The following is a 27,741-nucleotide window of genomic DNA, read 5'->3' on the forward strand; positions in this document are numbered from 1 at the left end:
CCATGTTGGTGGGATGTTAACTACCTTGCCCGGGATACAGGAGGTTGTGGGTTTGATCCTGACCTGACGCCTGCTGAATATTTGGAGTTTGCATATTCTTCCAGTGGTCGTGTGGATTTTCCTCCGGGTCCTCCGGTTTTTCCCTCCACATTTAGAATCAACATCATGCGTTTAAGAGTATTTTGCTGCGATAAATTTCGACGCGATAAGCCACTTCGTTGAGCTTATCATTTGTGATAGAACAGGTCGATTTTTTAAAAAGAGCTATATAGTAGCTCAGTGAGCCTTACCTGGAAAAATAAAAGTTTAGTTTTAGTTTAAATTAAGCCATCGGCGCTAGTGACACGGAACGCGCTGAATGAGCGTGTCACACCCCTCGCTGCAATATTTCGTATTTGTCTGCACCTCTGTCTGGCTTTCTGTTTACTCCTTTATTGCTTTTTTTTCTATTTGAGGCTTTCACTATTGTCTATATTTTTTTCCTGGTGGCACACTGCTTAATGTTATTGTCCGTTTTATGAGTATTTATTACGTGTGTCGGAGGGGGCGGGGGGGGTGTGGAAGTTTCGCCATTCATAATCTTTCCCACGATGGTTTATGACCGAGAGTTTGTTGCGGAGGGAAACAAATGTGCTGTGCACCAATGGTCTGTCACCAGGCTATATATTTATACACGCTATATAAAGATTTACAGACTCATTTAGAAATCTGGCTATGAAGTTTTTATTTCTAGTTTAAATCACCAATTACATTTTGACCGTCTTATTAGGGAGTTCCATGTCCTAAGGCTAAGACGTTTTCCTCCTATAACTCCTTCGGGCAATAATAAAGCCTTGAACCATCCCATCAGGGAACGGACCCAGATATACTTCTGGAGTTCATTCAATAGAGCTCCTGCAGCTATCGCTACACAGCACACCTTCATGTGATGCAAATCGATTCTCCGTATGCCAGTCATCTAATTTATATATAATAATTTGAATCCCAGCGCTGGTCGAGATTAAAATGCAGCCCTTGCAAATTCCGTGCTCAATCCAATGCTTGGCAAAACAGCCTCCGCTAGAGGGAGCTTTGCTCCTTGAGGGTATTTTGGTCTACTCTTCCACGCCGGCTAGACGTGTTGGAAGAGGTTGGCAGTCCCCATGCTTTAACCCACCACACGCGACGTGACCATCGGCTATCTGTGGCATACACCCACTTAGAAACTGCTGGGTAGACAGAGGCCAGGTTAATGTAAGAAACTTGCATCATTGTTTCAGCTGTCGCACCAAGAAATCAAATCAGAATATTTATACTGGATGAATCCGATGATCTATAAAGCTCTTTTTCACAGATGTTCAGTAGGGGCGGGTAAGAACATGACAACAACAATGCAAAAACACGATAGTAGTGCAAAGTACAAGAAAGATAAACAAATCACCCAAACACATACATAGAAGACTAAACCATCCCCATCCTACCAGGCAAAGCCCACTGAGGTATGAACTTCTTTTTTAGAAGCAACCTGGCCAAACTATAGCTCAACAAAGTGGCTTATCATTTGGACATTTATCGTAGCAAAATAATGTGAATAATCTCAATGCATGTTTCTAAATGTGGAGGAAAATAATCGGAGGAACCGGAAAAAAAATCCACGTGACCACGGGGAGAACTTGCGACCCCTGTATTGCAAGTCCAGTGTGCTGATGAGTAGCCATGGCAGCATCACTTCCCAGCTTTGGACTGCACAAAGTTGAATGAAAATATTTGAATTTAGTTTTCTGGTCTTTTTGGTGCAGTCATTGCTGTCCAGCTTAAGACCATGAATGGTAGCGCAATTAATAATGGAGGGAGACTGGAACATGGACTTGAACCAACTTGACCAATTTGAACTCTACGAATACGACAATCGATGGTCAGCAGTCCAGATTCACGATGGCGTGGCAACCAAAGCAGGGAACACAGCCAAGAGTAGGTGCACCGAGCAAATGGCGCCATGAGATATGCTCGTGCGCAGGAGCTAGACGCAGTGTTGCATCGCATTACCGTACGAGACGGCGATGGATTTGGGAGGCCTTGATCCAGCAGTGGAGAGACCATGGCTGATGACGATGATGATAATGAGACAGACAAGCAAATCTAGGGTTCATACAAAGGAGTGGCTCCAACTCGGCCATTTTGATTCCACTCAAGAAAAGACACCTGGAACGAGGCTCCAACCAGGACCCCGGCGCTGCTAACCCACAAACTCAGACACGGCCATTGTGAGCCTCCTCACCGGTCCTCGGGGAAGCGGCGGCCAACCAGCACGGTGCAGGCGTGCGCGGAGAGGCAGGCCGCCAACAGCGGCACTGTGCGCAGAACGCGACTTTCCTGGGTACACACACACGCACACACACACACGCGCACACACACGCGCGCACACACACGCACGCACGCGCACACACGCGCACACACGCGCACACACACGCAAGCACAAAGAACCCCCAGATAGACTTTAACAGACTGTTGGGGCAAGTGCTGTTAGCGAACGGTACGGCACGCATACGCACAACAATACCTTAATCAGTGGGAGCGGTATCATGATCAACATCATCACTGTCATATGTGCTTGTAATCAGTCACCATTGCCATCACCATAACAATAATTGCCATCATTATCATGATTATAACCAAGTCACCAGTCTTCATCACTGCCAGCATCAGCATCATCAATGTAATAATCATCAGCATCAACATCATAACCATAACCGTCATTGGCATTGTCATTGTTGATATCCCCAGACACCAATGCCATCATCACCTCTGATTCTAAATAAAATACTACTTGGTGTGGTCTGGGACTGATTTTCTACCTTGCCCAAAATTGATTTTGGTGTTGAAAAATCGGCAGGAATTCACGTACTTATTCCATTTGTATCGATTTATTAATATTTACATTTAGTAACTTGTTTTGCATTCCTATACTTTGCACTCCTATCGGTTTTTGTGGCAAATGCTATGTTGGGCAAACAGGACGAATGATCAGCACGAGACTAAAAGAACATCAGAGAATATTAAATACTCCCAAATACAACTGTCAGCAGTAGCAGAACACGCGTGCCAACAAGGACACTCAATTGATTTTGATGTTGAAGTTCTGTGCAAAACTAGCTACTACTGGCCAAGACTAATTAGAGAATCTATCGAAAGTTAAAGAAATAAAAATAATTTGAACCGTTCGGATAGCAACCGACTTAGTGCTGCGTGGAAGCGAATCATCAAATAATACATTTGTAGATTTGAAGTTTTCGTGACTGCAGGGATCCATACTCTTTGATTCTTTCAGTAAAGTCACGTAGGTATAATTGATTTTATTTTATACCTACGTGACTTTACCGAAAAAACCAAAGAGTATGGCGGTAGGCCATGCTTTCCCACCTGATGATGGACGCTTGTGTTGCGCCCGAAACGTCGTGATTTAATGGAGTTGTTTTCATTTTTTTTTTACCTACGTGACTTTACCGAAAAAACCAAAGAGTACATTTGTAAGGACTCCTGCCACCCCTCCGTGGTTTGCAGCTATGGCTGCTGGCATCCAGCTCAGTCTTCTCCCACCATTTCTGATCGTTCCAGGGTTTTGTTGACCGGGATCTCTGTTCCCGGGGCCGCTTGGAGGGGGGCTTCTTCAACTTCCTCTCCTTCGTCCGAAGTTGCACCCGGTGGGTTTTTTCCTCCGCAGTATCTTAACATCTTGCCACTCCTGACACCAGTTGTAACGACTCCGGACTCGAACTTTAGAGGTTTCTTTTTATTGCACGTAACCGTAGCTTAGGACCACGTCGTCATGAGATAATGTGACGTGGAGATCGTATGACCGAGCAGACAGCGATGACGTGAAGACAGCGACGACGGCCCGAGTCCCTCTCCGTAGGCCCCAAACATCTCTTCTTGCCCTGCTTTTATCCTCTTGGATTCTCTGGGGGAATTTCCCCAGCTGTCTCTTTTGGACACTTCCCAACCAAGACCCTCCAGACTTGCTGGCGCCTTCTCTTTGTATCCAACCTCGCTGACACCCTGTCTTCACTTCGAGACTTGCTGACACAGTCTTTACGCATTGTTTAAATGCATGCCTATACAGGCCACCTTACTTCAATAGGGATTACAGTTGGTACGGCTATTTTAATACACAATGGACAGGAAGGACAAGATAAAAGGGCTCGCATAATGTACATGCATAATGTACATGCATAATGTACATGCATAATGTACGTTGACTCATTAATACCCCCTCCCACTTAACACAAGAGCACAGAAGTGTGGTCACCACATCTACGCCTCTATATAAGGAACGAAACAGGTGGACTCTCTACAAATCTGGCTGTCGCCTGATGAAGCTAGTTGTAATTACTGGCGAAACGTCGTACTCAGATTGTAAATGTTGTGGCTTGGCTCTCCCACACACCGGTGATGCTGTACTAGTGACGAATTGGCATGTTCTGATTACGTGATAACCCTTACCAGTTGGCTGTGTCGGGTGGTGCAGGTTTTAACGAAACATTTATATATTTACACGATCCAACCCAAAAAAACCTCTATTCTTTTGTATTATTTGTTGTGACTTTCTGACCCACCCCTACTGGACATCTGAGAAAAAAAGCTTCAGAGCTCATCGGATTCCTCTAGTCTAAATAAAAATTCTGATTCTGATTAAGCAGGCTGCCTTTACCCAGTGATACAATGTCTAAATTCTACACAAATGTATAATAACAACAATAATAGCACTGCTGATATGCAACGAGGGCATTATTTTTAAGCATGCTGGCACATCACTACATCGTTTGGACATGTAAGATTTAGATTTGTTCACAAAGGGTTAAAAGCCTTTACATTCTGGCGCCATGCTCAAGCATGAATTATTACCCAAGCACGCTCAACCGTCTCCACTGTGAATGCTTAACTTGAGTTAGGCATCGCCTAACCCATCGGTTGCAAGGCTGTACGCTTAATTATTTAGTAATAACATCGCTGACTTTGAATGATATAACTATAAAGCCCGAGTAAAATGTTTGAGTAGTTCTTGGCTCAAATGAGTGCAGGGCGGTGGCCATCTCCTGTTTATAGCCTCTGCACCAATGATGAAATTCCAGATAAAAAAATAAACCACTGTTGACTTCCCCCAAAGTGGTACTCGGCATGTTGACACCAGAAGAGTTAAATCCCTCCTGGATCACAATCCAGGCGATGAACTCGTGAGCTTTTAATGTCCCCTGGAAAGTGCCACAAAACAGGTTGGGATCTACGGATGGAGTGTGCCTTACGAATGTAAATGAATATTAATAACAGTTAAAATAATAAGATGCGTTATTTTATGTTCATGAGAAAGTGTTTTATATGTAAAAGCAAATAATATAATTCACAGCCCTTTGCCAATCCACTACTCGATGAAGTCCTTCTCACACCGTGAGGATTAAGGGGAGTTGTTTGACCATAAGACTGGTTCAGATATCACTCAGCACTGATGTTGGCCGTGGCTTAGAATCAAACTCGGATTTTTTGGGTTCATCGCACAGTGAATGAACCGCCCCATTGCACCTTCCCCACTTTTTTGTCCATTTGTTTTACGTGCGATTCGCCATCTTTACCTTGCATTACTCATATTTTTGTTCAATAATTTGTTAAATGTAGTCTGGTTCTGTTAAATTTTGAATGTTTTTTTCAGTATTCAGAATACTTAAAACGATTCAATGTAACGCAGGTCATCCTTACGAAAGAGGCAATGTATAATGTGCCCCAATAGATTTTACACCTCCGGGTGAAATGAAAGATACCGGACTGGCCTTGAACAAGACATTTAACCATAATCCCCCTTGCACAACAGAAACTGTAGTTTCAATAAAAGAGATGCAATGATTCGCCGCTACACGATTCGATGATCTATCACGATTCTTTTGCTTAACAATGCGGAGAATGTAGGAAGCCATTTTGTGGCAGCAGGGGGGTTCCGCGAGCCCCAATCATGTTCAACACAGTTGGCAAAACATCCCATTGCAGGACCGCAGACCTTGGGAAACTTGGTCGAAGCGCCGCCAGCGGTGGCTGCCGTTCATCTGTGGGAGCCTCCGAGCATAAAAAACCCAACTGTGCACGTTACAAACTCAATGGCGTTTTGAGACGCAATTTGCATGCGCGACGCCGCTACTACGTAAAAATGAAAACTACAAAGAGATATACCATTCTAGATTTTTATTCTACATTTGAAGTTTTCGTGACTGCAAGGGTTTTTTTTCGGTTTAAGTCAAGTGGGTAAATTTTTTCAATAAATGAAATCACGATGTTTCGGAGGCAACACAAGCTTCCGTCTTCATGTGGCACAGTCACAGCAGTAATTTGATACAGTAATTTTGCTGTGACGGTGCCACCTGAAGACAGAAGCTTGTTTTGCCTCCGAAACGACGTGATTTAATTTATTTTTATTTTTTACCTACGTGACTTTACCGAAAAAACCAAAGAGTATAGATATACGATTGCTACGTGCAAATCCTAACAAGCCGATTGCGATTCCTACGGCAGAGATTCGATGCGTGCACCGTAAGCTTAGGAATGAATATCATTTTATGAATTGACGTGGTCATTACACCTCTCCACAATGAGCTCTCACCTTGTCATAAATAAAGGACATCTGGCTGTCTGTCTATTTGTTTAGGAGCCATCTCACCACTTGTGTCAACCCAAATCTTTGGCACGTAATTGGTTTTCTCTGGAGCAGTGCGCATTGGGCAACGGTGCTCGTGCGCCTATCACGTCCACGCGGCGCGCTAACCACTGCAAACACATTGGTGATCAGAAGGCCACATGCTTAGGAAAACGTTATAGCCACCCCCCCCCCCCCATAAATCCAGGGCTAAGCGCAGCATCTAAGGCGAACGGGTCAATACCCACCGGGAGTTTTATTTGTACGCTTTGACAGCCCAACACACCACTCTGGCAGCCATATCACCTGAGATGGTGTTAATAATTTATCTGAGCAAGGCAGATATGGTGCCCTCTGACCTCAATCCGTGCACGTTTGCACATACACAAGTGCGCACACACTCGCTCACGCGGCTGCAGCCTCGTCCCACGCGCCCGCAGCCTCGTCCCACGCGCCCAACGTTCTAAGACATCGGGCGACCATAGCTAAGTACAGGTGGGTATTAGGAGTGTAACAATACACTCGTTAAAATGGAATATTTTTGGATTGAACTGTCCCGTGTAAGAGTTGATCATTTACGATTTGTGCCAATGTTGTGCAAATATTTTCTTCAGGCCAACTGTTGGGGATGAATGCAAAGAGACAGCACGAGACAAAGAGCAAGGACTGTGCACGCAACAGACATGACTACCCCAACGCCTCCTTAACCACTCCCACCTGTCCTCCTGTCACCATAATTAAACCACTACTGCTTTTAATAACGCCACTCTTTATTTCAACCACTATCATCTCATGTACAACTTTATAATTATTGTAAAGCACCTTGGATTAAGGTGCTATATATTAAAGATAAGCTAATATAGTACAAATAGGATTATATTATTGAATCGAACTGTGACCCCAAACTGTTATTATATTACACTTATTTACCCAGGAAAGCTCTACCGAGTCTCAGGACTATTTCAGGAGGGTCCTCCCAAGTTTTGTAGTAGAGGGAGATATTCATGTGTAATCGCAATTAAGTAATTTTCAGGTAATTTTTCAGCATTGGGATTTTGCCCAATATCAGTTACATTGTTTGTGGGGGGTTTATTTAGCGAAGGAAGGAAACCCGGAGAACCTAAAGGAAGCACAAGCAAAACAGGGGGGAAAACACACAAACTCCACAGTCAAAAGGGGCCCGAGTAGGGGGAATTGAAGCCAAGACATTGTTTGCTGTGAGACACAAGTTTTACCACTGAGCCACCCTGCCACCCAAATCACACCCCTCCACCCTCGGCTGCACCTCCTATTAGCAGTTGGCTACATACGGTGCGAAAGAAGGTCAATGTACAGCAGATACAAAACAAAGTGGAAGGTGGGAAAATCATTGCACGCTGAATATAGCGAATATAAACGTGTGTACAAATATGAATTCACACACAAGCACACGGACACATACAAAGAGACACACAGACACGTGTGCACACACACACAAGCACACATATATATGCGAGCAAATACAATGTCAAAGGTCCCCCGATAGCTTAAACAGACTGTTACGGCAAATGCTATAAGTGAGCAGTGAGGATAATATCAACGTGGTTAACACCACAGCACAAGGTACTCATTAAAGACTGTGTGAACGAAGCGGAGACCCAAAACCAGTTCAGATATTCATCAGTGATTTGGGCCACGAGTGGAAATCGAACTTGAGTGGGTCAGGTTCTTAAGTTAGCGTGCTAACCACAACACTACCGCTCCCCACGTACATGTGCCTGCCTAAACGCAAAGATCCTCATAGCTTTAACAGACCTTTTGGGCATATGCTGTGAGCGAGCACCGACGAAGGCCAGCACGGAAAACTAGGGGCTCGAACAGCACCATGCCCGACCGCCTTTGTCTCCCTAATGCCGATGTTTACGCACCGCACCAGGTACTCATTTGAGGCTGAGTCGACCGAGAGGAGGCCCAGAACCGGTTCAGATAATCGTCACTGGTGTTGGCCGTGAGCGGGAACTGAACTCGGGAAAGGTGGGTCCGTGGCGCAGCGCACTAAGCGCCACACTGCTGCTCCCCACACACACGCGCGTACGCAGACACACACCCACACACCGAGGGGCGGCAGGCGCACGCGCGTCGGCGTGACGCAATTAGCGCGCATGGGCTAGCGGTGTGCGAGCGCGCACTCCACTACGCCCGTCGCGCCGCTCCGCGGGGCGGGCAATTAAAAACCCAAATGAAAGTTCCACTCGGAAGGCTCCGACCGCCGTAATTGCCAATCGATGGAGCAGGGCGCAACGCGTCGCTTCTAACGACGGAATCCGTTCTCGTAACGCTCCGCGTTCCGGCTCCCGTGGCATGCGCAGCAAAAAAAAAAACCCGCTGAGCGATCGCGACTTAGAGGAGGCGAGCCGCGCCGACGTGAGCCGTTCGAGTTGGTCGGGAATAGGAATGAGATAAAAACTGGGCTAACCAATTATTTCGGTGCTTTGCCAAAAAATCTGGAATCCCAGGAGCGTTCATTGAAACAAGCCTGCTGATGAGAGCCAGGAGATACAAAGTAGTCGAGAGTTTGCTTGCTTAAACAAACGTTTCTGGATAATATGGATAACGTTTGTCTGGAAAGCCAATAGGCCAATGGAAGAAAACATGCTTTTATTTTTTATTCATAGTGGCATCCACTGAGGAAATGGAGCGGTGAAATCAGTTAATGTGCAGGCGATGGATAGATTGTTGAACCACAGGAATGTGAGAAGTGGTGGCAGCTTGGAGAGGCTTTCAACCTGCAGTGGATTGACCATGGCTGATTATGATGTGCAGACAAATTTAACAACAAAGATGTGCATTGCATGTTTATCAGCCTTATACAGACAACATACTTGGTTGCGAGATGTTAATTCCCTCGCCTGGTATGCAGGATTTCGATTTAAAGCTTTCGTGACTGCAGGGATTCATCTTCTTGGTTCTTTCGGTAAAGTCACGTAGAATAGAAATAATAAAACAATAAAAAGAAAACATAATCAAATAATTCTCACGACGTTTTGGCCACAACGCAAGCAGCCGTCCTCAGGTTTCCCATTCTACGTGTCTTTACCGAAAGAACCAAGATGGTATGCAGGAGGTTGTGGGTTCGATCCCAAATCTGACACCTGTTTATTTGGAGTTTGCATGTTCTCCCCGTGGTCGTGTGTATTTTTTCTCCGAGTCCTCCGGTGTTTCCCTCCACATTTAGAAACATGCATTTACAGTATTTGGCTAGGAGAAATGTCCACATGATAAGTCACTTTCGTTGAGCTTGTGGCCAGGTTGCTTCTGAAAAATAGCTACATAGCTCAGTGAGCTTTGCCTGGTAAAATAATATTTTTTTTATAGTTTTAACTCAAAATCAATGGATGTGTGGCCATATTGCCACTTAATCCACCAACTCAAAAAAAATCTATAAAAGGTGGCTATCTCAACAAGGAAGCAGTGAAACCCACACAATTGTCGACCGGTTTCACACTCATGAGGACTCATCATGACCGTAAGTCATCACTGTCCGCGAATGCCATAAGGTTTTGGCAGCCCACGTATGCAGAGGGCTAACCCTGACACTAAAGGGAACCCATTAGCTTGCCTACAGGCAACAACAATTACGCAAATTTATAAATGAGATGTTCTGCACAAGGCAATGCATGTCTTATTGGATATTTTTGGTTTTCTGGCTTGAACAATTTTATCTGTCGCAATGAGTTTTATCATCATTTTACAGGTTTGAATTGATGTGGAGACACAGAATGGAGTCCGATTCTAAATTCCTTTACCCATAATGCTCCAAAAACAACAAAATGAGTTTGGAAATGATCACTTTAGGTACACAGTTATAATTCTACTGATTATCGATCCCATCACCAAACTTAACCTGGTATCACAAGAATAGTCTTTCACCTCCGATCCTGTGCATGTGACGCTGGACAGGCGGTGATGGGGGCACGGCTTGGCGATGTCATTGGTAGGTGGGTTTCCCACCTTCGGGGAAGGCAGGATGTCGTGGCGGCGGCCATTTTTAAAGAGACCAGAGTAATCGACCACAAAAAAGTGGTTGTTTTTATTTGTAGTCGACTAATTGAGTTATGGGCGAGGCATCCCGTCTCTAAACCACAAGTTTGCTCTCCGATGTGTCGGCTGTGCCGTTGTACCCAGTATGTTGGCGAAGTGGTGCCACTCTGCCAGCAAGTGGTGGTGTGCTGGAGAGTGTTGACAGGAACTATTGTAAAACGATTTTACCGCGTAAGGCCCACTAAGCTATGTAGCTCTTTTTCAGAAGCAACCTGGCCACAAATGATAACTCAGCGAAGTGGCTTATCATGTGGAAATTTATAGCAGCCAAATACTCTAAATGTATGCTTCCGAATGTGGAGGGAAAAACCGGAGGATCCGGAGAAAAATCCACACGACCACAGGGAGAACATGCAAACTCCAAATATGCAGGCGTCAGGGTCGGGCACCAACCCACGACCTCCTGTACACCAGACGAGGTAGTTAACATTTCGCCACCGTGGCGCCACCCCCAAAACAAATTAACCTTTCCTTGTGCACACATGCCTATGCTGTGTTCAGAGCTGTCCGATAAGAATTGGAGGCTTGTGTGGGCTGGTGTGTGGAGCAGGTGTGTGTGGATTGGCGACCCGAGTTCGAGTCTCAATCATAGCCAACACGATTGATGATTTATCTGAACCAGTCCTAAGCCTCCCCTAGGTCGACTCAGCCTCAAATGAGTACTTGTTGTGGTGTAAAAACATCACCATGAGCAAGACGAAGGCAGCCAGGCATGGTTCTGGTAACCCACGCATCGTGTACATGCGGGCCTTCAAAGGATTGGTGTGCAAACCTCGCACCTCCGATTTGTGCGGTTGGCTATGTACGGTGCGAAAGAAGTCCAACATCCATACATACATGCGCTGGTGTGTGGGCTGGTTTGTGGCTGGGTAGAATTTACCTTGGCTGTTGTGTGAGCATGCATGTGGGTGAATGTATGGGGTGGTAAGTGGATTGGTGTGGGCTAGTGTAAAGGTATGTCGAACTATGTGTCAGCTTGTGTGTGTGGGCTGGCGTGTTATCTGTAGGTGAGTGCGTGAGATGGTTTGTGGATTGGCGTGTGATCCTGTGTACACTCACACTGGTGTGTGGGCTGCTGTGTGCCAGGGTGACTGGGTGACATGTAACTTGCCTCGGCCGGATGCTGTACAATATAGAGACGCGTGGAAACCTCCAGTGGGTGAGCCGGCAAGAAGGGACAGAGACACACCTTCTGGGGCCGCCTAGAAAACCCAAACATAAAACGATCAAAGACAGAGAGGGGGAGACAGACAAACAAAGAATTCACTTGTGCAGAATAAGATACAACTCAATTCTTCCACAACGGCATTTTTTTCTTGATATCACAACAATTTTTCTCAATCAATTTCCTTTCCCAGACAACCTAAGTGGAACGTTAGGCCCGACTCGCTGCAAAAAAACCAAACGCACTCCTTCGATCTATTTTCGTTACAGCGCCGAAAAAGGGCAAGTCGAATGCGAGCAGAATTTTGCAAAGGCTCAACCGAGAGCTCAGTGGGCAGGAGAGTGCTCCTGCACCTGCGTGCCAAACGTAAAGGTTATGAGACGCACGCCATTCTCTCCCGCGCACTGCAGCACAACAACGTTTATTCTGGCACGGTGCTCTCGCAACGTTTTGCCTGTTCGCAAGTTTTGCTCGAACGCCACAGCTTGTTCACATAGGAGGCACCGGTTCGAAAAACATTACGAAAAATATATATATATGATGCAGCAGCTCTGTTTACCCATTCACAACGGTCTGCTGTTTTTTATTTGACCGAAAAGAAGCATGGGAGGATGCGTTATTAGAATTACACCGAACGACAACAATAGCAGCACACCGATTAGGGAATAAATGAAAACCTGGGACATCCATGTTGAGTCGAGGAAAGTCGCCGGGCCTGGGAAGGACATGTCAATGGAAGGCGATGGATGATTGAAAAAGACTGGCGACAGAATGGCAGCCAGTGGTGAGAACGTACACGAGAGGAGCATCGCTGCGGGGATGGAGCGCTGAGACGAGGAGTGAATTAGATGGTGACGACACAGGACGAGCGATGGTGATGGAGAGGGACGACTTTAATCGCGCAGTAGAGACACTTACCTGGTTTCCAATTAACTTGAATATTCTAATGCGCTTTCATGATCAAATTCAAGCTAGAAATACATGTATAAGTCCTTCCAAATGTACCCTCCTTACAAATAGCCTTCGTATGATTAGAAATGCATGCATTTAGATCGAAGTGAATAAGGAATAAGGAAAAATAAGCTACGTATGATTACCATAGCCTGGGAGGGTTTGGAAATGTTAAATGGTATTGCCGAAGACATTCGGCCAGGAATTGAACCCGAGTAGTGGGGATCATAACGAAGTGCAAAACGCACCACGTGAGTGTTCATCTTTCTTATAAACATCATCATCAACACCCGTCATCAATCGACTGCCAGACCAAGACCTCTTCCTCCCCCCATTGTCGCCATCCTTCACGGTCCCACAACGCCACAATCCATCTCGCTCCTGCACATTAGTTAATCTCATCACTCCATCTCCGTGTTGCATGTCCTCTCGGGCGTGTAATCTCTCACGGCTGCCATTCCAGCACTAGTCTCGTCCATCAACCATCATCCCTTTGAGCGACATGTCCTGCCCAGGCTCATTTACTCTTCCTAACCTTCAATATGATGTCTCAATTGCATTTGTTCTCCAATTTATGTGCTCCTCATTCAGCCACCAATCCATGCATCTCTACACACATAAATTCAGATTTTGTTCCATTTTACTTGTCAATGTCTAGGCAAGATATACAACTTTATTCTCTCGCTACGTTGGTAAGTTACTCTTTATTATTGAGTTCAGTTTTTATAAAAAAAAAAAACACTTCTTATTTCATGATTTTCATCCCGGTCTGCCTTCCAATAATGTATCTAGGTCCACTTTTTTGCGAGGTATTTTTTGATAGCCTTACTTAAAAAAAAGTCACTTCTCGATTCAAATTTTAAATTTCAGTCTGTTTTAATTGCTTGCTAATTAGATTGCTTAACGAGTTTTTAGCCACACAATACATTTAAAATAGAATACTAATCTACAGCCCATTGTAAAGCCACTCGTGGATGAAGGCCCCCCGACACTGTGCTGGTCATGGGGGTTTGTTTGACCAAACTTCACCTCAACGATCAGTGTCAGGTGGTGATGGTGAGGGCCCAGGACTGGTTTAGATGTCACTCGTCACTGATGTTAGCTGTAGCTGGGAATCGAACTCGGGTTTCCATGTTAGGCGCAGTGAGCAAACCACTGTGCCACAGTTCCCCTCCAAACACATTTTCAAAAAAGTTTCCGTTCACTAACACCTACTTGTAATAATTGTATATGCATGTATCAAAGGGGAATCTGGGATAGTATTTCAGTGAGGCACAACCTACATTATCTTCACTAATGTCCTTTTTATTTTTTTTTGCATTCTAAAGTCTAATGGCCCCCACGGTTACAGGAGAGATTTACACAAAGATAAACGGCTGCACACCCACACGGCCGTCCAAATCTGAATTTCATGATGAATAACTTTACATGAAATTCATGTAATCTGAAACCGTCACGTCTCATGCGAACCTTATGGAAAGTCCAACCTGGCCCTTTCTCTCTACAAACGGACCGGGATTTACATATATACAGTACATCTATTCTGTTTACTCCCACGCAATGCAAACGAGCGGCACGATGAACTGCGGCAACTCCAATTGAAGTGTTTAACCGCGTCAAGATGGAAATGCCCAATTCAAATTTAGGGCGGCAGAATGATGCAGTGGTGACACATGCGCCTCCCTGCAAGAAATACCTCGGTTCGATTCCTTACTCGGGCACCCTTCTGTGTGGAGTCTGTATGCTCTTGCCCTATTCTGCATGGGTTTCCACTTGGTTTTCAGCAATTCGGTGTCCTCAAAAAGTTATAAAAAAAAAACCCGGTACAATACAACCGGAATTGACCAATTATCCCAATGCTGAAAAATTACCTGCAAATGACTCAAGTTGGATTACCCACAGGCATCAACGACACCTACTGGCAGACTAATGCTCGCTGAACCATCTTGTGCTGCATAGGGTCAGCTGCCACTGAGGGTCCCGCATTGCATGGTTGAGATGAGATGTGATATTAGGCACTTTGAGTTGCTATGGCATTTAAGCCCCATATAAATGTTATTATTATTTATTATCTTTACGTAGAAAATGGGAAAAAACTATCCTTACAAGAGCCATTCTACGCATGCAGTGCGAGCTTGAAAATTATTCGAATCAATGAATCAATTAGGTCATCGCACCACTACTATCAACAAACGCTGATATGTACATCACACAAACCCAACACCTCTGCCCTCCCGCACGTTGACTGATCGAATTCGTTTTGCCCGCACTCGTGGGAGCAGAAAACCAAACGAAGAAAATCATCCAAAATCGCACACGCCGCCCGTCCGCACACCAGGGCCTTGCGCCCACTGGTTCCCCTGCGAGTGGAGGGGGTGGCGGCGGTTGTCATGAGAAGGGTGCTTGGGACCGGGTTAACACGTCGCTTGACTTGCTTTTTTTCCCCCGGTTCTGCTTAGCAGCGTGACGGACAGGCCATTAGGCGGTAACTCGGCGCACCGCGCGCGGCGGCAAACCACAACAAATCGTGCCAAATTACCCGAGGAACATGCAGATCGCTACGTGAGCCGGCCGCGAAATGAGCGGTTGTCGAGCACAGGTCCTGGACCCCGCGTACCGCCATTCCCACTGACGATCTTACCTATTTGCATCTCACCGTAGCGCACCATTGTTATTTGCTCTGCTGTCTGTGTGTTGCCAAAGCCGACTGTTGCAGAACTTCAAGCTACAATGACAAACTAAATGTAGAACGTGACCATATATCATGACTACGATCGAGTGCGTACACGAATACATGAGCGCGTGATGCCTTCGCAGGCATTAACATGCGTGAGGATACGAGGCAGTGGATTGGCTGTCATCATGGTGAAAATATAGTATTTAAGTGTGGGAATTAAATTGACTTAAAAAATATGTAGTACTGGTAGGAACCACCTGGTTCCACCAGCCCACAGGGGATTATTGTGTCCGTCCGTCCGTCGTGCATCCAAAAATGGGAGGGGTGGGGCTGGGTGGAGAGGAGAGGGTGAGAGGGGCTGGGTGGGGAGGGTGGGGAGGGGCTGGGTGGGGAGGGGCTGGGTGGGGAGGGTGGGGCTGGGGGGGAGTGGGAGGGGTGGGGCTAGGTGGGGAGGGGCTGGTCACCCCGTGGTGCCCTTATAAAACTCAATGTTTCACCTACTCACGCCGGCTTGTGCCCGCCCTCACAGTCGGCCATATTTGCGGAATACACCACGCCAACGTTGACCCTGGCCATTGACCGAGCAACCCAACGTTCCTACCAGCTCCCTCCGCAGGAACGTGTTTTAATAACGGGGCGGCGATGTGGCTCAGCGGCTGCGCGTTTACCCATTTGTTGCAGAGGTTTGTGGTTTGAATCAGGCCAGTGGCCCTTGTTAATATTGCGGGTGTATTAACGTTAAAGATCCCCGACATCATAAAAAAATATTAGGCTCATTGCTTGTCGGCATCATGGTCCAAACTTTCAAAAAAATGAAAAAAAGTACACCACAAATTACCCTCATGGATTGCCTACTGGCGGACGAAGGCGCACATGCAGGCCGGTGCGGAATCGCACAGGGGGACAGCTGCAACGTGGGCGTCCCCCTGTGAATGGCTGTGATGAGATACTAAATGGAGCACCCGATAAAGCAAAAAGTTATTATTAGGCAGTTAATAATCCCGTGGAGGTCCCTTTGGCAGATTCTGCCGAGACAGGAGAACTGCTGAGATTCAACAAAAAGTTTTGCTTTGTATACATCCTCACCGAGTGAATGGACATGAATGACAAGTTTGTGTGAAGGCAGTTTACGTTTCTGCTAACACTTGCATCAGTTCTGGTGAAAAAGTAAAACTGGAATGAGGACAACGTTGGGCAGTTGTTGAAGGGGAGATTACCTCTCGTCCAGAGCACGTTTGCTAAACCTGTTTGAAATGCAACCGCCCCCTTACTTGGATTATTTTTAAGAGTTTTTTTTAACACCCCGAAGGAGGAGCCGAGCGAGAGCGACATTAAGGGAATCTAAAACGACGATCGCGAAGGTCACACGGTCGCGCTCTTCGGCAGGCTGTCGGGAAAAACCTCGCAACCAGCGACGAGGGGGAGAGAAACGGCGAGGAGAGGGGAGAGAGACGCGCTGACGAGCTCATACGGGGTTTTCAAAGAAGGATAAAAACAACAACATAAATAACAAAGCGGAGACACATTTACGGAAGGAAAGAGAAGGCTGCCACTGCACGGACAAATGCAGATTAATAACAGTAACACGGGCGTTTTCAGAAGACCGCTAATCGCGCGCACGCGAGCAGTCCCCAAGAATACAGGTCATGGCAATCCCATCGAATATTTAAAGAGCCGGTGTTTGAGAGCGAATCACTGACTGAAGTCTAAGGGAAATGACCTTTAGAAACAATAATGGACATTAGCCCCACGTGTAGACAAACACGGAGATGCGGTCGCATTGAACATTTTTTACAACATGGCCTTTCCCTTTTGCCTAAGCGTTCACCATCGCCGAAAAAAAGTTTCCGGATGACCGCCAGGAGATTCGCAGTCTCGGTACTGGGATGGGCTGGGAAACACAAGGTCGGGTTTTATTTTATAATTTGAAGATGTAAAGGTCACAGCACACGAGCTTCGATTGCGATGGTGGGGTAAAAAAAAGAAATATAAAATGCACATCACTGCAACGCCACGAATAAATTGCACCCACGAATTCCAAGCCCTGCAGCAGACGTGGTGGTTAAATATCAAGGCAAAAGGAAGCAATTCGAGTTTAATTTCATTTCATTACACGCCCCCCCTTCCTACCCCCCCTTACCCTATTTTTCTTTTCAAAATGACTTTAATTTTCCACGCATCCGTCAGCATGAACGCCGGAGAATGTGGCGGCGTCCGAGTGGCCCCTCCCGCGTGCTCGCGATCCATCAAGCGGCGGCAAGCGCATCCCCACGACGAAAAATTAGGGCACTCAAGCGGATTTAACAGTTCACCCATCTGGTACACATTTCCCTGTGTTTTAATCTTATATATTTTATTATTATTTCACCACCCCTTTTATTTCTCGACCCGATGCCTTCCCAACCCTCGCTGCTACTGACGGTGCTGGTGGCCATACCGTGCACAAGTTCTGGTTGTTTGTTTATTTTTGCGTTTTTGAGATCAGTCCAGGAATTCACAGCGAAGCCAAGGAGTCAACCAACAAACCCTCCCTTCCACCCCACCACTCCTCCCCCCCCAAGCCTTCCCAACTAACCCTTTAACCAGCCTCAAAACTGACTGTGGGTGCAAGCATGGAGACGGGAGATGCTCGGCAGCCACTCTGGCAAACAAACAAAAAACCCGTAGGGCATTCACAAACGATTTGATTGTAAGAATTATGCGAGATATGTCGAGGAAGAAAGCGAGTGAAAAGCTGAGCCACGCGGCAGGGACGATTACCGGCGTGCGATTCACCAGCTCCACCGGATTAGTCTCTTTAAAGAGCCACAGAACCTGCACCCATTACTGTGGCGTTCATTACAGCAATAATCGTTTTTAATGGGGTGAGGAGCACCCCTGTGATTTCCAAGATGGAGTGGATCTTGGATGACTACCCAGAGCTCAAGATTCGGTGGGAAGAAACCAATGTCTCACGTCAACCAAGACCGGCACTCGCCACACCCTCCGTCTTTGTGAGTTAATAGAACACACCCCCGAGGATATGAGTGATGCCGGAAGGATAGGCGGGCACACGGGCAGCTGCCCACCCCCTCCTCCGCCACTGACCGTCCGTCTTCCCGCACGCCAATACAAAGAGCGTGCCAACAAGCAAAGTTACTTGGGCTGGCACTTCGCAGGCCACGACACACACCCATTCCCTCCCGTCTTCTCTCGAGCGTGCCAGCATGCCGCTTAACGGAGAACTATATCACAGCCCCTCCCCATGGCCAAGTCTCCCTCACTCAATCTCTCTTTATCCATTGACACCGCAGCCCTCTCCTCCCCCAGCACAACTGTGGCCAGCTTCAGCAACAGCAGCAGTCAGAGCGGGGCTCCTCCACTCCGGCCCGCGTTCTCCTCCCCGCCCCGCAAACTTCTCTCTCCGCTGGGACATAAATCAGTATTCGTAGCCTCAAGCCCCTGCTTTTACATTCACTCGGTGTGCTCGGTTTGCCTGCGCTCGCAACTCAGGGCCGCACCGGGGTGCCAATGCCCGCTTCACCTCCCAACGTTTCAAATTAAATATTAAAAAAGTAACAACGAAACAGAAAACCAAAAGCCCAAAAAACCCACCCACCCTTCCTCCAAATAAATCCCCCCCCACCCCCAGCTACCCGCTGCACCGGTGTGCGTGGTTTTGGTGGCGGTATTGGTGGCGCCAGGCGGTGATGGTGTTCGATTCGGGAACGCTTAATGCGCACGTTGGCAATGACACCGCCGCCGCTCACTTCTCTGCTCACCTCTTTACTGCTTCATGATCGCGCCATCATTACTGTCAGCGCCGCGGGGCATCGTTACCAAGAGTGCGCTGGCTTCTGCTTATGCCGCAGATTCCCGAGACGCCCAGCAACATCGTCGAGCGTGCGAGTCGGTCACTGTGAGCCAGCCTCAAAGCACAAATTACAAATACGGGATTAACCGCAAATTAACCAAATTATGGGTGAAGCAGGTGGCGGCAGTGGTACGCGTGCTACGCTATATGTTCATGGTGACATGAGTTCAATTCCCAGCCATGGCTGGTATCGGTGGCGAGTGACAACTGAACCAGTCCCAGGGCAGTTTCCCTTTAGCAACCTGCACTTACAAGAGAGAAGTATGGTCAAACAACTCCATGACTGGCCTTCATGCAGCATTAGATAACTGGGGAGGTGCTCATCCAGCATTTGATAGACAATGAGATTGATCATAATAATTATCTTCTGAATTCCATCCAAGCAGATGATAGGGTGGACAGAGCATGCAGCTTGCAATTAAAAGGTTGCACGTTTAAGTACCAGCAAGGGATTGATTTAGCCTCTCAGCCCTCCGTGGTTCACAATATGAGTACTACTTTGATGAGTTGTTCTACGATTAGACTCCACATCACCATAGGAATGCTATTTTTGAGCGAGAAACTACTTTGACTTTTTTAAACCAATCAATAAAACCACGGAAATGGCCCCTGGTCATTTTCTGGCCAAGGTGAGGTGTCTTGTGCTGCGAGATTAATGTTGGACCTTGACTAAAATGACGGAAGAAAAAAAAGTGAACATTAAGGCAACGTTTTATAAATGAATGAATACACAGACGGTGAATGAATTATGAGAAGGGGCCCAAGCGTGGATTTCGTCTCCATCCGCGGGGCCCCGCTCGCCTAATTAGCGATTCGCTTAACGGCGCGCATTTACATTCGCCCGTTCGGAAATTCAGCCCGAGGATAACGAGGCCCACGTCTCGAGCTCTCGTCTCGCAAACCGAGCGGAGCGCCTGCACCACGGTTAACCCCCTCCCCCATCACGACGCATAGCGCCGGTGTGCAAAGCCCCCAAGAGTGTACGCACCAAACAACCCAGAGTCTCAGAATGAGGCTAATTGGTGGAATCTTTCGAAGCTGCAATTTATGGGAGTCAACAAAAAAAAGAGGTGGGTTCAATACTGTGCTTTTTTGATGAAATCGGTTAGAGGCAGTCATCTAACCGTGTAAAAATAACAGCGGTCACGAAACAAAAGATTCCAAATTAAAATGCCAGCGATTATGACCAATAAACCACGAGCACCACCAGATGGCCAAAGTAACTGTAATGCTTCAGGATGCGCACATTAACAAAAAAGAGGAGACAAATTCATAAAGTCTCGCAATATCACAGTTGGTCGTGTGCAGAATTACCATTATTTTTGAAAAACTATTATTTTTTTACGCGCCAACGGCAAACCCGCTAATGGCAACAGAGCATTATAGAAACACTAACGCACTCACACAGTATATCACCATGTCCCTTGGCTGACATCATGGGCCTAATTCTCACGTTAATGGAAAAAAACACTTTCCAGCCAAGATAAAAATGAAAAACTGGCTCATCCGGCATAAAAGTGACAATATTGTTGTTTATTTCACTAAAACGTCGGCTGAAACTTTCTTTCCGCCAACGCATGAAGGGGGCCTTTCTGGTGTCAAAAACACCACTCAAGCGATGTCCGAGGGCAGAGATGGGCACTCACAAACTGCGACATCTCCTCGTGCCTGTAGCCCATCGCCGCTACAAGGACGCCAGCACACGCGCTTTCATCTCCACCCCAAAATCGATCCCTGGAGACTACGATCAATTACCGTGGAAGCAGCAATGGCTCCGGCACACAACGTGCGTTTAAGGAAGGGTGGGTGGGGGAAGGCTTTGCTGGGAGAGAAGAAATATATAAACAAATACAAACAAAAACGCGAGTGATGTACCATCATCAATTACCGTTCCTCCACGCTTTCTTAGAATCAATTACGACAGTCTGGAATCGATTTACAATTCATTGTGATGAAATCGCCAAATTTACCCGATGCTGCTAATGCATATAAAGTGGCCTGTAATATGATGTCTGTGGTGGTTGCCTTGTGGGGTCTAACGCTGTCGGAGGGGCGCTGAAGGAACTGGGAGGAGTCCATTGAGGGTCCACGCTCTACGGTGCAAAAAACAAAACATCAGCAGATGGCAACATCTGAAAATATCCGTTGTTTAAGCAGAAAATAACTCAAGAACAATCGTTATCTATTATACAATGTTGATGCGCAGCTCGGAATAATTGGTCAAAAATAAGTTAGATAATAATTTACAGTGCTTTTGTCAATCCACTGGTGGATAATTCCATGTCAATCATGTGGGGTTGTTCCACTATACTGACCACGCTGGTCAGAGCGGGTTGGTGAAGAGGCTGGTGAGGAACACAGAACCAGTTCCCGGAAAATAAACTCAGGCCCCCCCGATTCATAGTGTACTGCGTGAACCATTGCAATTAAACGTCACTGTTACACTGACACGTGCAAAAAAATCGTAGTATGTTAATCGATAATAAATTATGCTTATTATACACTTGCATTAATAAAACCCCAATAAAGAAAGCAAGCATCTACCAATAAGAAATACTTTAACAATGGAAATGATAAATCAGCAACCCCCAAACCACGATCATTCAATTAATTGCTTCGTTGGTGATGATGGCGGGGTTGGTGAGTCATTGAGTAACAGTGGCCTAACGGAACTTATTGCATCAGTCTTTACCATCCGATCTACGTACAAACTCTGCACTTTGCCTAAGCCATGCAGGTGGCAGCAAGAGAGATTGAACCTAGATTTCCAGGTAACCATGCTGAACAGGAGCAGCACAGAGATCACATATAACTATGTGTGTACATATTGTCATCATCATCATCATCAGCCATGGTCAATCCACTGCTTGATGAATGTCTCCCCAATTTTCCACCTTGCGAAATGGGGAGGCAATCCTTGCGATATAATAACCTGCTTGAAACCCACAAAACAGGAGATTTTACCACTCCATCTCCTTTGGTGTATGTCCTCTTGGACGACTTCCATTCTTTTGCTGCCACTTTCATCATTATTCTTGACAACCGGCCATCATTCCTACTAAGTAAAGTTCCAAGCCCAAAGCCCACTTACGTTTCACGACAGTTTGAGTGATATCACCAACACGTACTGACCAGCGCGGTGAAGTACGGTCGCGAATCTCTCCCCAGTGGTACACAGGGACAGCGAAAACGACGGGAGAAATCAATTCACAAGGCAATGCCGCCCCACGCACACAAGACTGACGTTTGAACAGAAAACAATAAACACCGATTAATTAGGCACAAGCCCAAAGCGGTACACGGTTATAAACACTACATTTTAAAGATTTATTATGTTCCTCCCATAATTTCATTTTGTTGCATTTTGTAACACAGCGCTTGTTTTTTTAACTCGCGTGCAGGTTTTTCATGGTTGTGCTGTACGGCTATGCAGTGTTTTCGGTGTGTGCCGAGTGCAGTTGGGTACAACGTGCGGCGTTTTGCTCCGTAGGGCACCACGGTAGCAAGATGATATCTCCCTTGCCTCGTGCGCAAGAGGTCGTGGGGTTCCATCCTGACCCTGAAGCCTGTATATTTGGAGTTTTCAGGTTCTCCCCGTGGTCACGTGGATTTTTGTCCGGGTTCCTCCGGTTGTGCCCTCCAAATCTAGAAACATGCGTATTGATTATTTGGCTGCTACTCTAAATTACCACATATGATATAGGCCACTTCGATGAGCTATGGGAGCTTCTTCAGGAGCTTCATTTCAGTTTCTGAAACTGACTTCTACAGTTACAACACAAAAAAAACACACACCAGAATACTGCGGGTGTATTATTAAACCGTAAAATAAGTGGCGTCTGCTTCACAGTGTTTGTGGAAGATTCCGTTACGTCATTCGAGAGAAGCGTTTCGCACGCTGGCGTCACACTCCAAATTAGTTTAATCTCAAGAGTTCCTTGCTAATTTCTGAATTGGGAAAATACATAGCAATCGTCATTCCCTCCTGCGACCACATGGCAGGACTATCTTCAAATAATCTTGAGCCTGTGAGGCTTTCCTGGGTAAACAGGACAAATAATAATAAAAGTAGTACTTGGTTTTTATAACAGTATACAGTGGGTATACATTTAATTTTAATGGTTTCAATAGTCTTGATTTGAAGCTTTCGTGACTGCAGGAATCCATACTCTTTGGTTCTTTCGGTAAAGTCACGTAGGGAGAAAAAATAATAGATCACGACGTTTCGATCGCCACACAAGCAATCGTCATCAGGTGGGATAGAGAACGATTGCTTGTGTGGCGATCGAAACGTCGTAATCTATTATTTTTTCTACCTACGTGACTTTACCCAAAGAACCAAAGAGCATGGTTTCAATAGCTTTTAATTTGAGTAAATGTTTTGAAGGAACTGGATTGGGTAAAAATTCGCAACATGTGCAACATTATTGTTTACAATGTGTCACGGAGGCGAATTATGTTTTCAGATGAGTACTACACATTACCAGATGCAATACACAACTGCTTTAATTTCAAGCGCTACACAAATGTTATAAACAGCATACATTTTTTTCCCTCTTCAAATTAAAGGTCCTTACTGTTGTTTAACGGCGATTGATAATAATTAATGGTAATGCACGCAAGCACAATTAACCACGTGCACCCCAATTAGTGGGTTTAACCACACGAGGCCTACCGCTCAGCTTAGTCTACAGACTATTGTAAAGGTTCACCACACTCATTTATTTCAATCACTGTGCAAAGTGAGCGCATCTCAACGCTCAACAAACGAGCATTCGGTGATGGTCCTCATCTCCGTCGGTGGTCCCAACTTCCCGCCAAGCAGTCCTCGTTTTTTAAAAATCAGGAAACAAAGAAAGGTAGCGAATGGCTTCTTGATTACATTGTGCTTACTTGCGTGTTTTTCTTTGTGCGAGAAATTGATTGCCGTTGTTATCGTGTCTATAGATTAGTGGGCATTAGTTCATGGTGTGCAACCATTTCGCATTGTGACTCCAAGTGTAATGACACGTGACACATTTCCAGGATATAGCAATACTTAGGCAATTGGCTTTTCCTTAATAAAAATAAATAATTTAATTCGCCTGCTATTTTTATCAGAAAACCAATAATGAGAACTTAGTGGGAATTATAATGAAGTGAAAATGTTGGCTGTCCAAGTGATTGAAACAATACATGTAGAATGTTTATCTGGGATATAGATCATGGGGCGATAGGAAATTATTCAACGATTATTTTAATGATTGTTTTTTGTTTGTTATGGATATGTTTAATGTTTAATTGGCTGTGTGCCATGACACGCATTCACGTGCAGGCTCCCACTCAACATCTGTGAAGCAAAAATGTTTTACTGCCTTTTTTCTTTAAAGATTGGCAAATCTTAACGGTGGAATATATTTTTCACGTGATTTTTTTTACCTGGAACGAAATAATTGGTATATTTTTATATATTTTATGAGTCTTTAAAAAATATAAAATAAACTACGAGGCAATTAAAAAAAATGTTCACCCTCCTGAATTCAAATAAGTAATTTAACACGACAGTAGAGAGCAAATGCCAAAACAAAATGAAAATAATTAATAAGTGTAAGTGGTAGATTATGAAACAGCAAATCAGCATACATTTTCTATAACACATTTAGCATAAATATTTAGCCCAGTTGCTGAAAAGTGTCTGGAATATTAGCCTGTGAATCACTACCCTCAACATCAACTAAAAGCAAAAGACATCCTCAAAGTTCACGTTCTAAATCAGCTAATTCGTTTTTGTTTCATTACATACACTCACCAGTGCCACTGCTAATGCTGCTACCTGTCATATCAATAAGACCCAGCTAAATTAAAATGTATTAAACACGCGTGGTTTCGCAGATGCTTGTATTTCAAGAGTCGTTTTCCAGGTCTGGCTGCATGTCGAACATTTCTTCTCTCAAGATTTCGCCACGCACGACTGTGGGAATCTTCAAGAGTTGAACTGAATTCAAAGGATTCACGTCATAAGATGAAGTATCCTTTCCGATCGCCCGAGACAATTGCCCACCAAAGCAGATTTCACTGAGCTACCTCTGGCATTGGGCAGCACATTCCGACCTGCCTTGCCACTCACAGTAATGTTTGTCACATGACAATTGAATCGATGTTTAATCCTCAGCGCTGGAATGTAACCACATCAAGTGCATAATCAAAACTATTGTTACGGGGGGTTTTGTGTGTAGGCATTGGTGAATGGGTTTAAACCATTAGTTTATCACACCTGAGAACTGGGTTTAATCAGGAAATTGCCTGGATTCAAACTCAGGCATCAGGTGCCAGGTCAGTGAGTGAAATTACCTCTCAGCGAGCCACCCACCTGCCTGGCTACATTTTCCAAACCTCGATTTTAATCCATAATAAAGGTATTTGGATTAAATCACGTAAATATAAATGTGTCGTTAATCCACCACCACCCGACAAAATGCAATTAGTAAGGTTGGTCACGTAAACATAGCTGTCAACCCACACGATTTACCCGTATTCTTGTACAGGGAAATTGAGTTCAGGTCCATATGGCGTCCAGCCATTTCCATACGGGAAAAAAATGCCTATTTATTTGTGTTTCTTCCTTGTGATGAGACTTTGTAGGATGAACGTTGAGATTTATAAGGGGCACGGGGTGACCAATAAGGCCTGAATTGGTCTGTAACAAGGTAGGCGCTGATAAGGGGTTGACAGGTATACGTAAACAAAACTTGTCAATTAGTTACTACTTCAGCATACCTGTGTGTTGAAGAGTAACTTGCCACTTTACATTTGTTTATTTTTTTCAACAGATGCTGAGCACAGGCCCAATGGCCCAAAATGTCTAGAGGCCAGCAAAAGTGGACTCAAAAGCTTAACCATAGTAACAAAAACAACCACCATTCACCACTAAATGAGGGCGACATCACCACGGCGCTTGTGCCAGGCTATGTGCAGGTCACGGGACAGACCCAAGTGCCATGGGTTGACCGACTGATATGACTGGCAGATGACCATAGTGCCACCAAACTGACAAGACACCCAACAAATCACCAACCGTCTCTTTCAGTTGTAGCGGTGCCAATTTAATTACATGCACACACCAGGGGGCAGGTGGGTAAACAAGCAGAATATGCCGAGCCGGATGAAGCCCCCACCCCTCTCACACCTTCACACCAGGCTCTACTGCTGTTCCTTAGAGCCCTTGGTTAGGAGCCCAATATTTAGCGATAAGCACTTCAAAGGTGTGCCCCAAATGCCAGCTCGCATCATGCATACTGAAGTTAAATGGTTTGCTGAACTTGCGTCGTGAATTTGGAATGCAATGTATGTATTGATCGCAGCGAGATATGTGTATTTCAATCTTCAATTTTGAATCATGCACAGTTACGTATATTTAGATTTCAAAAGTGTGCTCCATTTTAATTATGCCACAGATATTTACGTGAATTATGCCAGGGATTTGGGTCTATTCTGGCCCAGACATGAACAAAAAAACTGAGGTATTATTTATTCAAAACGTGTTGTACTTAACCGAGTAATGAGTTGCAACACCTCGCTTACAAATGCATTGGCGAAAGACGACACTTGGCAGGCCACAGCAATATTATACCGTGCACTATGTAACACAACACACGCATGCCAATGTCTATGCAAATTAACATTTCACAAAATAATTACGCACTGCATGTACAAAAAAACCGCACATGCACACACGGATATGAAGTAAATTAAATTGCTGCTGCTTCAGCGATCAAACACAAGTTGATGATATAAAAAAATTGAGAGGATATATTTTATTCTAACCACACGTGCACGCGCGGGTCTCGATTTAACGTGGCGAATCGGCACCAAATCCTCAGTCATGTCTGATTTGCACGGTAAATCGATGCGCATCAAAAGTGCATTACGACGATCGCTATTTATTTCAACATTTTTGATGATACATGCCGATATATAAACTCCATAAGCAATAAAGTGAGGCCCACTGGGACAGCATGTCTGGCTCGCAAAGGAGACCTGGGATGATCAATTGCTGGTACGCTCTGTGGTCGGAGCTCTCCAGTGGCCATTGCTTCGCCGCTCAGCACGATCCACTGCTCATTCACAAGTTGTTCAGTTGGCTGACTGACTGACAACTCAGAAGGCTTTTAATGTATTTGATGGAGCACAGAATTAGTCAATTCCATCAAACATTGCAAATGCGGGTGTATAAATATGCAGTGAGCATGAGGAGCTAAAGTTTATTCGCTAGGGCAAAAAGTTAAATGTACATATGGATGAAAATAATTCTCGCCAAAGCTCCTGGGATCTGAATATAATAACGTTCTTTTTGTGATCGCGTTGGTGAGACAGGGCATGGCTTT

The 27,741-nt window shown here is 45.4% G+C and overlaps 1 protein-coding gene across 1 annotated transcript in view; it reads right to left on the reverse strand.

Moving 5' to 3' along the window:
• DTWD2 (DTW motif tRNA-uridine aminocarboxypropyltransferase 2) overlaps positions 1 to 27,741 on the reverse strand; it is a 53,399-nt gene that overhangs the window by 20,493 nt on the left and 5,165 nt on the right. The window contains exons 2-3 of the mRNA XM_078874670.1: positions 11,844 to 11,934; positions 2,258 to 2,352 (exon numbers count right to left, since the gene is read on the reverse strand). Of these exons, the coding sequence (XP_078730796.1) occupies positions 2,258 to 2,352; positions 11,844 to 11,934 (186 nt within the window). The remainder of the gene's footprint in view (positions 1 to 2,257; positions 2,353 to 11,843; positions 11,935 to 27,741) is intronic.

The sequence above is a fragment of the Lampetra fluviatilis genome, chromosome 39, assembly GCF_964198595.1.
Source record: "Lampetra fluviatilis chromosome 39, kcLamFluv1.1, whole genome shotgun sequence".
Taxonomy (NCBI): domain Eukaryota; kingdom Metazoa; phylum Chordata; class Hyperoartia; order Petromyzontiformes; family Petromyzontidae; genus Lampetra; species Lampetra fluviatilis.